General features: G+C 35.7%; 1 protein-coding gene across 1 annotated transcript in view; it reads right to left on the bottom strand.

Annotated features, from left to right (window-relative positions):
• Positions 1-2,223: 2,223 nt before the first annotated feature.
• The window catches only part of LOC131066825 (uncharacterized), a 106,239-nt gene continuing 93,898 nt past the window's right edge, over positions 2,224-14,564 (bottom strand). The window contains exons 3-6 of the mRNA XM_058001684.2: positions 8,201-8,398; positions 7,461-7,511; positions 2,702-2,769; positions 2,224-2,543 (exon numbers count right to left, since the gene is read on the bottom strand). Of these exons, the coding sequence (XP_057857667.1) occupies positions 2,454-2,543; positions 2,702-2,769; positions 7,461-7,511; positions 8,201-8,398 (407 nt within the window). The 3' untranslated portion in view covers positions 2,224-2,453. The remainder of the gene's footprint in view (positions 2,544-2,701; positions 2,770-7,460; positions 7,512-8,200; positions 8,399-14,564) is intronic.

The following is a 14,564-nucleotide window of genomic DNA, read 5'->3' as shown; positions in this document are numbered from 1 at the left end:
AATTCTCATTTTTCTGGGTTTAATCTAAATTTCTGAGTTCTGTTGTTTGAATTTTGGATTGATTGTGTTGCAATTACATGTACCAAATAAGAGAGAACATAACAAACAACTCAACAATACCGAAGAACCCTTTATTGGTGAAATAATAGGTCTGATTACAAATAAATCAGGTAATTATCAGACTGTAACAGCAAGTACAAACCCTAAGTATTTGAGTGTTCAACAATTACAACATACCGGATGATGCATAACTCCAATGGCAATGAGATGAGCAATGTAGAAGACCATATGATGATGAAACAAACTCAAATTTGGACTCCAATGAGTCTGAGATTTCTGTAGAAACTGGAAGGTTTGAAATACAAAGTTGCTTGCAATTTGGTGATGCCCAACTCTCTAAAATCTCCTCCAAACCCTAGCACAACTTAGCAGTGAAATACTAGCAAACCCTTGCTCAAACAAATCTAAACCTGCTGCAAGCACTGTTCACGTCACTGTACAGTACTGTTCATGCACTGTTCACGACACTGTTCATGTCACTGCAAATAAGCCCCAAAATGAATTCTGAATGAATCCACCTCTCTACGTGGAGTTGGGTTTCCGTCCAACCCACAAATTCCCAAGGGCTTTCGTCCTTGAAAATGGCTATCTTTTACTTCTTTTGAGGACATAGAGATGATGTTGCATCATAAGTTGTGGTCTTGGGGAGAGCACTCTCTCTCCTTAAAGCCTTGGTCAACTTCCTTTAACCCTCTTACTAAACCTCTAAACATGTGTTCGATGTGTGTTAGACTTCTGAATCTTCCCCTCCAATTTTGGAAGGTTTCTTGTTATGAAGCCATAAGCAACTATATTGGTCGCTTTTTGAAGGTTGATCATACCACTTCCTACATGGGGCACTCTACTTTTGCTCCCATTCTGATGAAAATTTACATCGCCAAACCTCTTCACGAGGATGTGGTTTTGATAGTTGGGGAAAGGCCTTACACTCAAACTTTTAATTATGAGGGTCTCCCTTTCAAACACAGACATTGATTCTCCATTGGTCCCCTAGCTACAAATTGTCCTCTCTCGTTAGAAGGGCACTACTACATGGTGGACGACACTAATGAAGATCACTAAACTATTCATACCCCCCAATCCTCCATCGGAGAGCTCCTCTCAAGTCAATGATGCTTCCTTAGCTTCTAGTGTGGCCCTAACATGCCCTTCGGGCCCTATTGGGGAACCTCTTGCCTTGATCTCACAGCCTGCTTTGTCTTCAGCTCCAGATTATGCGTGTGGTGGAAGGTCACCATTCTATTGCTCTTTTTTTGCACACTGATGAGCTCTCTATGGGGGAATCCCCATGCCCCCCCTCCCTCTCCCTCATGGATTGTTGTTAGGAGGAGGAAAGGTCTTTCTAAATTATTATCCCAAACCCATGCTTTAGTGTTGGATGAGAGACCAACTCATACAAGGCTTAACATTGTCTCAGGTGGACCCCTGCAGTCCCAGCTCTTTCTATTGTTTGTAATTGTTATCAGTAGCTTCGCTGCAACTGTACCTCACTACTTTGGAGTACTGTTATAATGTTGTTTCTGGCCAATGTGGGGCATGATTTGTCTTGACTTATGGCAGCTTTTGTAAAAGGTCAGGACCTTTGTTTCCTGCTTTTCCTAATCAAAAACGTCCAATAATTTTAACCAGAAAGAACAGAGAGCATCCCCTGTTTTATCACAAAATAAACAATTGATAGATGTTATATCCCAACAAGCCCAAAATAAACGCCAACATATTGTGTGCATTGCCCACGAATATATACCAGTTTAGGTCTCCCAATAATGACATTTAAGAGACCAAAGCAGATGAGTGGCCTGAATTCTACATATCTGTTTTGAAATGTTATTTTATAATTTAAATTCCCCAACTTACAGGGTAAAAACAAAATCAAAGCTTTTTCACAGTTCAAACTTCAAATGATCTAAAACAGAAGCTTCTCTGACCAGTATACAAGCTCTAACATAACGAGTGCACTTTAAATACAGAAAATTGAAAGCAATAAGATAGATGTCCCAATCCATCTTTTAAGTTTACAAATATCAAAGCATTCTGCTATGCAATGTGGACAGTTCGAAATCATTAATAGGATCTGTTAAGAAAAACGGTTTTATTTACAGATGTTAAGATTAATAATCTACTGTGGTATAAGAACATCCAGAACGTTTACAAGTGAAGAAAGTATGAATTAAAACAAAAATAAATCTAATAATTTCCTCAAGAATTCAGTAATATGCAGTCTCGTTTTGCAATCAGATTTAATAACAAATTATAGAAAATTCTGTGTGTATGCATTACCATAATCTTACTTTGATAGTTATCTTACCCCACTAACTCTTAATCCTCCTATTCACATATTAATCAACTTGCAACGAAGTACATTTTTATTAATAATTACTCTATGACTAATCTCTCTACTTTGGAAGACTACTTGCATTGACTTGATTAATATTTGCCCTGCGTATTGCTTGTGACATCTCTGCCATGAAATCCGTAACAGATGACTGCAAAAGTAACAAAATACCTCACATAATTAAAAGCCAATATTCAAATGTCTAAGCTGGAGCTCAAACTTTCCAAAACATTAAATGCCAGGCCTTAGAGCAACACTAAAATGAAAAAAAATACACAATAAAATACACAGAATGTGCAGAACTCTTACTTGGTAAGCAAGCTTTGAAGATCCCCAACCTGGCCCTCCTCCAGAACTAGAGTAAACAACTGGTTTCTCTGGATTAAAAAAAAATTTATACATGAGGCCCAATATTATGCCTTTGAAACACCAGATACAGGGAAAAAGGTTGCCCTTAACATTTTATGCCCAAATATTTAGATTCTTCAAAGAATCAAAACCAAGCATTATGTGATACAGTAATTATTATAGTTCCCTTGAGACATGGGGATATATGTAGCTGTATGCGGATGGGAACACCATTAAAATTAGGATACATGAGTAAATAAATAATGGTATGCCTATCTGTAAGGACCCCTGCTAAATTCGGACTAATTTTCTCAATTTTAGATGTTGGACAATTCATCAAACGCTTGACACACAACCCACTGCTATCTGATTTCTGATTATAGTTTATGTTTTGGTGTTTATGACTATTGCCAATTCAGATAAAAATGCATAGAAAATTAATATTATGCTGTCCACAATCAACAACCTTTCATATTTCATGGAAACATTGTTGCCCTCACAATATTCTAAGAGAGAACATAAATATAATGAAATAACAGTGACTGCAGAAATAACATATATGCAGATTACAAACCAATAATGTGAATATCTGACTCTACTTGCAGACCTGTGTAATTATATCAAACTTATAATGCTCAGAATCTTCAGAAATACCATGCATAATTATCTCAGCCACTAATATCATGCATAAAATCTGATTCCTGGAAATATACAGGTTGCTACTAAAAATCAGACTTATAACCATGCAGGAAAATGTAAAATGCAGACCTTATTTGCAGAATCAAACTCAGAATAATGTTGTTATATATTTCAGACCTTCAAGTCTCATGAAGTATGCCAAAAGATGTTGATAAACACACCCTAGCTGGGCGAACCCATCCCTCGAAACAAGAAAGACGTATTACAATCAAATGACTTACAAATCAGCTCCAAAAATATCTCCTAATGGCAGTGCTAGGATTTGCTGAAGTGAGATGCGCAAGGCTGTCCCAAAAAGGGATGAAAACACTGATCCAAATGTAGGAGGACTGTTCCAAAGGTCTTCTCTGAAAATCCAATTGTCAACCAAACCCTAGCAGCCAACATACGCATATAAACCCTCCTTTGACCAAGTCGCTACCTTCCTCTATGAATGGCATCAAGATTAGGGTTTGAAACCCTAAGACTTCAAGTCACTTAGCTCCAATGGAATTCCGTGATGAATCCCTCCCTAAGTGATCCTGGGTTTTTGTCCAAGTCACCCAATATCTCCAAGGGTTTTTGTCCTAGAAGATGATCCAGAGATAGCTCTCCAAAACAAATAAAAACTCATAAACTCTAGAATGAATTCCAATTCCCTTTCTGCTCCTTTTATGATAGCCTTTTCCCTTTTTGAAAGAAATAGTTTATTTTAGTTCTTTCATTTCATTTCCCCTTCAAGAGCAACTTTATGTTATAATTTAAAGTATACATTATAATAAAGTCACTTTATTAATTTGAACTCCCTTGTTGCTCAAAAAATGACCTTTTCGTTAATACAATGATAATTTGACACACAAGGTCCCTGTTTAAGATTTAAAACTTCTCATCAAGGTTCCAACGAACTATAACACTAAGGTGCTCATTAAACAATTTTAATTAAAATAGTACACCTGACTTGCGAAAATGGCCGAAAAGCATCAGAATCAAAATCTGGCAGCTCAAGAGTGATCCCGATGATCAAAGATGATAAACGAGCTCGACTGGGTGACTTACTAAAAATAGACGCTCTCTCCAAGAATCTTGGAGCCCAAACCGGAAGCCGAAAATAACATCTGAAAGCATCATTTAACTCCTCTAAACCATTTGAGCTCATTGGAAATACCAAAACACCCCTTGGATCATGCTGACACAAACCCAAAATGTCAGCAACAACTACATTGCTAGAGAATCCGAAAACGGGGACATTACACTATCTTATATATAAATGTAGTTACCAAAAATTGTGGGTATAGAGAAGGGCAAGGGGACACAATCCTTCATCTACTAGAGTTTCCTAGCAACTATAGACCAAAATCTGGAGATGATGGGGTTATGGCAGTGCAAATATATTATATAACATATATGGTACTTGATAAATTTGCTCATAAAAAAAGTATAAGAAATTGCAATATAAATCAAATATAATATAATATAGTAATTAGTACTTAACAAGTTAACAGAATCCATTGACATAATTGTGTAGGCAGCTTAGAAGGTCCCTATGTGCTCTTTAATTATAATTGTGCACCAAGTAAACTAGGGTTCATCTAAATGCCGAACTTATTTTAATTAAGTTAATTAACATATTATTTTGAAAAAAAATCATCAAAAATCCAACCCTTTTGAAGTATTGAATTATCATTCTATTGTTGCCTGTTGCTTCTATTTGCATTTATAGTGGTATGAGCTGTGTTGTTATAATCTAAGTTACCGGTTCGGATTCAGGTACGGATTCGCGGATTCGGCAAATTTTTTTTTTTTTTTTGGTACGGGTACGGGTTCGTCCATACCCGTACATATATATATGTTCAAACTTCAAAAATCAAAATTATATATGTTCACAGTTCAAAGTTTCAAAAATACAAATATGAAACATACAATGTAACTTTCCCATACAATGATACATAAATGATAACAGATAAATCATAAAAATTAAATCCATAATTGCCAATGCCAATAAATATTCTGATATTGATATATCGTAAATAATAAATGTAATATCATATTCATAATTTGCAAAAAATATAATATTCAAGTTTCAAGTTTCAACTGATTCAAGTTTCAAAATGTTAAAATAAGATTAAAAAATTTGTTTTTTAATTGTTTTTCTTTGTTTTCTAACCTGTGGGCCCCGGTTTTGGGAACCCACGGGTTTGGGTTCACCCGGGTCCTCCCTGGTTAGACCTGGGTCCCACCCGGGTCCTGCCCAGGTGGCTGGGTTCCCTGTGGATCCGGTCCTGCCCAGCCACCTGGGCAGGACCCGGGTGGGACCCAGGTCTAACCAGGCTCGGACCAGGACCAGGCATGAACCAGGACCAGGACCCGGCCATTTTTGGCAAGAACCGGTAACTGAGGTTATAATTATTGTAAATTTGTCATAATTCTCTTCGTAGCTGTTAAAGAGCACATAGTGCTAAATGTATGCCATTATTGATAAACCTGACATAGTAGTATAAGGGAAATTTAGGTCATTGTTTGCAATAGAAGTTGAGTGTTAAGGAAGTGATAATGCATTGCAAGAGGCAAAGAACTAACATATAAGAGAGAGAAAGAGATCTGCTCAATTGCAGAAGTATATCACCAAAAAGTATACTTAGTTTTTTCTTGACATGTTTTTAAAAAATAAATAATTTGGTGGCCTGTTGGTGTAGGGGAACTCACAGTCATCCCTGAGACTTTCCCTGAACAGGACGTGCCCCTCTACAAACCATGATTGGCGGATGGCAGGGATGTTTTGTCCCCATTTCCAAGTCTCAGGGACATCAAATATCTCAGCAATGCTGTTGTAGCAAGATTTCAGCAGAAAAGTAATGCTTTAATGTTTAAACCCCAATCCTGAAGGAAATTTGAACAAAGATAATATATTAATATACAATACGAGGAATTCCCATCCCTTCTTTATGTTAAAGTTTTGGTTGTTCTGTATTATATACAACCACCGATGTATGAGGATTTTGGTTGATATATGGACTGCATTAAGATTAATTTTATATTGGTTTCCAAGGGGCATGTACTCTTTCAGTTATTTTAAATGCCTAGCCATTTGATAAGAAACTGTATCAATTGATGCCAATGGTCTTGCTCATTTTGTCTGGCTTGCTAAATCAATTGGGTCTTAATGATTTGGATTTTATACACACATATCTCCATAAACCAACAGACCCTGGTAATAATGCCTTTTACACCTTCAGTCAAACATGGTCCACAGCTAACATCCCATTTTTATACTGAGGTTGTAGGTAGTTTCTATTCACGTGAATCTAAGGTATGTTCAGTACAGAAGTCTTAAATTCTCATCTTTGTTTTCACGCCTTAGGATTCAGATATGTTAGAAGGTCTAGACAAGATCTGAGCAACTACATATCACTTATTAGGCTTAATTTTCATGTATCAGCAAAATCACAGGTAGAACAGATAAAAATGAAGTAATCATAAACAAGAACAATAAAATGCCACCGTGGCAAGAATCCAATTTCTCCCCCATCTTGCATAAGCTATTTGCAATAAATTTCTTGTGACTGGTTGTAGAACATAGATTTTGAGAATTAAAATTCAGTGTTCGTAAATAATCATCAGAATCTGCAGCTAATCTGACTATGTTTTTCAATTTATGAAATTCCTAAATCCCACCTGCTATAAGATTCATTATAAAATTGTCAGCATATAAAGATGTAGCCATGCATTTTACTAGTCAAGAAACATAATAATCCTTTTAGCCCACATAAAAAGAATTGTCCTAAATTTTTCAAGTGATCAAATAAACAAACAATTTATCGATAACTGCTGCAGACAAGGGCAACCTGGTGACATCAATCAACTCTTTACAGATGTGAAATTATGGTGTTAGCCAGACACATAAGGGAAAATTGCAAGAAAAAGACAACTAAATTTCAAGACTTAGAAATGCTTATCCATTAAACAGAACACAAAATTCATGTAAAATTGCTATTTCTTTAGTCCCTCTGATGCATGCAGAAGGTTCAGATACTAGTAAACGTACCTGCTGCATCCAGTGAGGGATCATTGTAAGAATGCATTACAGCAGCCCAGCCTGAAATCAAATGGCATATATTGAGGAGGTACTTTCAAATTAAGATAACAATTAAATAATTGTGTTTACTTTATAAGATCTAAATAGATAAAAACTTTTAAGTTATAAATGTGTATCATTTTAGTGTTCTATCCATGTTCAAATAAAAAGTTGTCTACAAAACCTTATGGTGCTCTTTATAATAGTAGGGAAAACGAGACCAATCAAAAGAAATAGAAATTGCAAATGAAGAATACACATTATTAGTATAAACTAGAAAGAGAAGGGGAAAAAATTTTGATGGCAGAAGACAGCCAGTCAAATTTAAATATGATAGCTAACTACTACTGAGTAACTAAACTAACCACATCAATATAAACTTAAAGTGAATTTACACCCCATCCAAACTTATCAGTTGTAGCTAACCTACTAACTTAGTAATTAAACTAACTGCATTAAAACACAGTTAATTTACACCTCGTGGCAAAAACAAGAATTGCACACACAAACCAGAAAGACAATAAAAATCTATGAAGAATATGCCAGACTAGACAAATAAAATCCTGGAACAGGATGCCACCCACCTAATGACAAAGATGGGCAAAATGACAAAATCAAGACCTGACACTTTTCTTCTTCATTTTGTTAGTCCATTATATTTCCATAAGCTAAAATACCACTGAGCATATGCTGAGGGCAGTTACACTTACGATCATTTAACATCTTGGCCACTTCACTGTTACTACATCCTTGTACTGTGACGATTCCAGTACTCAGAGATTCAGCATTGTTGCTGCTGCTAATGTTTGTCACTGAAAGACCAACACGATCAAAGGATGCCATGTTGGAAATAGATCCATCCTTTTCTCCATTATCATTTGGAAAGGAACCTGACCGATCAGAACGATCTGTAATAATAACATTTTAGTCTGTCAACTCGTCCAAAACTAAAGGCAAATTTATGTCCTCTTAAAAATTCCATTAACAAGAATGCAAGTCATAAATCTTTGGTAAAAGAAACATAATTTTACACTACTATATAGCAGAGAATTGAAATTTCCCCCTTTGAATACATGTCATCTCTTCAATACTTGAAGCCTATTCAAAACTATTTATTGCCAATCACATTTCACTAATGAAACAAAAAACATAATGAAAACTTACTATGCAAATTCTTCTGACATGTATTCGAGGATAGAGTAGCATCGATAAATGCAGGTTACTATTCATATTTTAACTACAAAACCTGTTGTTACACATGGACAGAATAAATAAGACAATTTGATTATTTATAGATTCCAAATGGACAGCTAGCCTATCCAGCCTCCTTCAGCCAATCATAATTCCAAAACTTGTAAATCTGACATGTTGGCCACCCAATAATAACCACTACAAAAATACTCACATCTTATGACAATAGAAATAGCAATAAAACAATGCTTTTTTAAATTCCAACATCTGGCTTATATTAACAGAGGTAGCATCACTACTATGAAAACTAATAAACACTGTACAATGCGTCTTTCCTTCAAATCTGACATCCAAAACATACAAAGTACACTATGAAAATGGCATGTGTTTCAGAAATGGCTCTTTCAAAATGATAGGAAACGGGAAAACACAATCTTTATAGGAAAAATTACTTGAACACTAAAATAATAAAAACAAAGACTACAGTACGAATAAATAACTAAATGTGTCTTGATATATCAAAATCCTTCCTGGTGCTAAGAATACCCAACACTGTTTATATTTCCTATTATTTCCTTAGGTTTTTTCCCTTTCTGCTTTTAATGTGGAGATTGATCCAGCCTATAAAAAATAAAATTCAATTGTGGAAACCTCTGAACATGCTAAGATAGCAAATCCCTGAGAAAATTTGTGTTACAGTGAAACACTCGAGATTTCAAGTTTCCAGCTCCATTCCAAGGGAGGAAATATTTTTGGCATGGAAATTGGGGATCCGTGTGGTTTTTCTGGCATTGCTTAAAAGTTAAAATGCCAAGCACCCCAACAATTTAAAATTTGCATTGGACGATTTACAAGTTCAAAATTGAACATGAGTACAATACTATATATGACAACAAACTCAACAGTAAACTGCAATCGTTCAAATCAACATCTCATCAAAAGATTCAAAGAGGCTGGCTTCAAAATCCTCAATGACAATGCTGTTCCCTGAGATGCAAGATTATAGGTAGGGAGGCAGAGATGAGTTCATTGTAGATTCAATAATCCATTCATTCAAAATACCAAATTTCTCAGATATATGTTGACTGAAGCAGATCAGTAAAAGCCACAGATGCGTCCCCAGCATTCTTTGGGGTGTCCCCGTTTCCAAAACATTCCAGGGACGGGGGGATGCCTAGGGTATGTCCCCAGGCTATCCCCAATTTTCAAGAAACCACAAGGGATGTCCCGGAAACTTGGGGATGTCCCATAAAACAAAAGAGGATGGGTGTGACATCTGTCACATCCCCTAACCGTCCTAGGGATGGCTGGCCATCCCCATAAAAAAGTAACGTTTTCTGAAAAAAATTTAGTCCTAAAAAGAAAATCTCCAGCTAAGCCAAACTGCAATTTTTTTATGTTTTCAAGTAGAATATGGAACCTTTTCACGCAATACTCTAGGGATATGAACTAATGTGTACTTTTAGACTAAATTATCATTAAGCACAATTATTGTAATTTTGGGTTCTTAACTTCTATGTGATATTTGCAGTCTGAAACTCATCAAGATTAAAATACAGACAGGCTTGAGTATTGGATTGGATGTGTTAATGTAGATAGAAGTTAAGACTAGTTCCAATGATTTTCAATAGATAAAAGTGCTAAATTCCATCAACAATTTGTTCTGATTGTTACTTAATGTGGTTTACAAATTTGCATCTGAATTTCTAATAAGTTAGTGTTTTAATTAGCCCCTTTCAGGACAACACAAACTGGAACAGTGTTAAGGATAAACCTTTCTTCAAAATAGAAGAAGCTTCCTTGTAAGTACAAATTGATTTAAAAAAATGAAGTTAAGGAAACAACCTCTTGCATTCTAGAATATGCAGAAATTGAATCTCAGGATTTTGAGCATGCATTGCAAACAGACTTAAGAAATCGTGTCTTTTGTTCTCAGGTGAGGGCACAAGAATTATCAATACTTTACTCAAGGACATGAAAAAAAAAATTATTTTTCTAGAAAGTAAACACCTGCAATAGCTAATGGCCTCATGCTTTTTAGCTAAATGCAAAGACTCAAAAGTGCAAGTACAACACAAAACTTGGAATTGGATTAAACAAACAAGATATTATGAATAGAATCTGGAGATTTGTATGCAAATCCCCAAAGCATAAATCAATACTTACCGCAATACAAAGCCTACAATAACTATCAAGCAGTATTCAACTCACAAAATCACAATATAAGAAAAACATGTGGCTATTCCATCAATATAAGAAGAACATATAGCTTGAATAACAATTTCAGCAGCAAGTAGGCATAAAATTACTATTCCCTCCAAATCTTCATATTTATAAATGTTTACAAAGTTTTGCATGCTAAATATATATATACCCCAAGCAAGTCTTAAATACAAAATTGCCTGAAATAGATCATCTAAAACAAGAAATCCTGAAATAAGACACCTATAAATAAATCTTCTAAAAACTCATCTTAGAATATTGATCCTCCAATAATAGAAACAAATAAAAATAACCAATCTGATAATTGGCTACTCCCAGTGAACTCTATCACATCTCTCCACCCATCTATTGTGCCTACATTGCCAAGTGCAAAAGAAGAAGAAAATGCTAGATCCACATCAAGAGCATAAACAATTTGAAAAATTAGATTATTAAAGCACAACAAAAGTAAATAACTAGAAACAAATGCACTCAAAAGGATCTCCTACCTATCGAGAATGATCAACTACCCTCATCTATTCCTCAATCCACTATGTGAAAGGCTTAGTTTTACTATCTCCTGCAAATATAGGTGCATATTCATAATTTTTTATAGAGTTTTGCATGATAAATAAACATACTTTAGTTCCTATTCTAAAAATAGTCCACTTGTAATCCAAGCAAGCCTTAAATACAAAATCGTCTGAAACAGACCATCTAAAACAACAAATCTTGAAATAAGACTCCTCTAAATAAATTTTCTAAAAATCATTTATACAATCCGCCCCTCGGTCGCTACTATTTTTTCTTTTTCGATTCAATTCACAACAACTACCAACTTAACTAACCAAGCATCTTCCATCTAAATTAACAGTGCTGATTTCAAAACTTTTCAATTCACCATAAAGGCAGCAAATCAATATCACCATTTATATGAATACACTCAAAGGTGTTAAGCTCCCACAATTAGGGTCATCCCTGGACTCAGACCTAAACCTCAAGGCATTCATGATGACCCTACCTACATATCCCCTTTGGGAAATCAAAGGCTTCATAGTTTGAACACCACTGTTGGAGGGAGTTCATTCTCTCCTCTTGTATGAGATCTCTAATCTCGCTTTCAACTTATGACTATTAATTATGCGTAAGCTATCAACTTAGTACAATTACAATAAAATGATAACATTTTGCCATCAAGTGTTGGTTTCATACCAACCAATATCAATGATTAGTGTACAACCACACAAATTCACACAAGGGTCATATCATTCCATAATCCCAAGTTCACACAGTGGTTATCTCGAGCATACATCCCATATATACAAGGTGACTAGTTCATACATAACAAGTACAACAATGACCGGCTCATACGCATGTCACAAGTACAATAGTGACTAGTTCATACACATCACAAGTACAATAGTTGACTAGTTCATATGCACATCACAAGTACAATAGTTGACTAGTTCATATGCACATCACAAGTACAATAGTGACTAACTCATGTACATCACAAGTACAATAGTGACTAACTCAAACATACATCACACATATCTAGTGTGAATAATCCACACATACATCATATGTTTACATAAAGAACAACTGGTAAAGTGGAAATGGATGCAACCTATTGTATGCATCATCCCACTACTTGATTCACAAACAAATATGCTCATAAGCAGATCTCACTTAGAAAAGGAATGTCAATGCATCCCATACTACACCATGCATCCCATCATTTTTCCAATCCACTACCAACTGTGACAATAATCAAGCAACCAATGTTACTTGATGTCACCACTAGCAAGGGCATCCATAACAACGTGCATAAAACCAGAGGCCATTTACACCATGAGTGAATAACATATACATAGTGTATGACTACACATTCACAATGGGTGACTAACACTTACCCTTTTACTACATCCCAAATAGAAAAATGAATATCAATGCATTGCACACTACATCGTGGGTCCCACCTTTTCCCTCATCTACTACACCCATCATGATGATAGCAAGCATCCCATACTACTTGCGACACCATTAGAAGATTAGGAAGTTGATTCGGTGTATCACATTTACACTTAGGATCCACACTCCATCACAAAGGCAAGTGAGATTTCCGAAAGTAGTGAACCTATCCAATTCGATGGATTCCAACTTCAATCACCTATAGGACACCGGCAACAAGTCTACCAACCCAAGAAGAAGTAGCTTCTAACATATACCACCTTGTGACCTTGGTGAAATTGTCAACTATCTTCTTCACAACTCGGATAACGCTTGGCATTGATCACACTCATGCTACAAGTGACTACCTTCTAACTCTCCTCTTACAATGGTTAGCTTTGGTTACCGCTACCCGCACGAAAGGATAACTACCCACACAATCGTTCTCATTTCATAACTAGGGTAGCCCTTGGCAACCTTCACCTCCATGAACCAAGTGAATGCTGTCTAATCCCTTGTAGTAGCCCAAGCATCAATCATTCGCACAATCCAATGACTACCTGTCACTACTCAAATACCCTGGAGGTTCATGCTTGTGGGGGTCATACATAACATGGTTCACATTACTGGCCAAGTGGACCTATAAAAGCATACCACAATCAATTGATTTGGGAGCCTTTACATATAGTCTTATAAGTCTAGAGTTGAATTTCATAAAGACATACGAATCACATTGAACCAACATGAGATGGCCTCTATTCAACAGGACACATAAACAAATACCGACTATAACGTAGTCAAATCCTTTCACTTCATTCATCTTACTATTAAAAAGCACATTAGGTATAAAATACAAGTTATCGAGTTTCTTTATTCATAACCATCTTATAACAATTTCAGTCTCAAATTGAAGCCTACTAAGAGGGAAAGTCGAGCAAGTTTAGGAACAACCCCAACCTTGAAGTCATTCCCCTAAACCCTCCTACAAACTTGAGGTCACAAGGGCATCCTTCGCCCAAGGACTGCCTACATACCCGCTTTCAAATAGAATCGAAGTCACATGTATTTCTTCTCACAAGGTCTCTCTCAAGGAGCATACACTTGGAATTACTACACCGAAAACCCCTCATCTAATTAATAAATAAGAGTAAACCAATTTTCCTCCCAAGAGAAGTTTATTAAACCTTAGCAAACTAATATTAAGTCTTAATTGCCAACCTGCCAAGGTTCTATACACATTAAGATTCTCGTATGAAGAGAATGAAGATAGTTAAGTTTTATCGATATTATTGTGATCCAAGGTATATATCTCTCCAAGCATACCTAGGCACAAGTTGACATTGCAAATCAAACTCAATCTAAAAATAGAATATCAGTAATGAGTGTGCATCCTTATATAGTAATCGAAATATCATTATCATGCTCAAATACGCATACACCTCAACATGAGCCCTAGTGAGGTCCCACTATAATACGGTTTGTCTCTTAACTCAATCTCAACAACCTCGTTGAGTTAAGTAATGGTTCCTTCTATTTAATCATGCAATAATCTAGTACAAGTCCCTTAGTTCATCTAAGAGTTCCCATATTGGGGTTCTTATAGTTAAGAGGGTTGTAGACATCACGTAGTCATATAAACATATCCCCAAATCCAAAGTAATTACCTAAAAGTATCAACTTGAAGCATTAAAGTATGAATACAGCATAGTTTTAGATAATGAAGTCATTATC

This window comes from Cryptomeria japonica, chromosome 3 (assembly GCF_030272615.1).
Source record: "Cryptomeria japonica chromosome 3, Sugi_1.0, whole genome shotgun sequence".
Taxonomy (NCBI): domain Eukaryota; kingdom Viridiplantae; phylum Streptophyta; class Pinopsida; order Cupressales; family Cupressaceae; genus Cryptomeria; species Cryptomeria japonica.
This window is presented reverse-complemented; position numbering and strand designations above follow the sequence as displayed.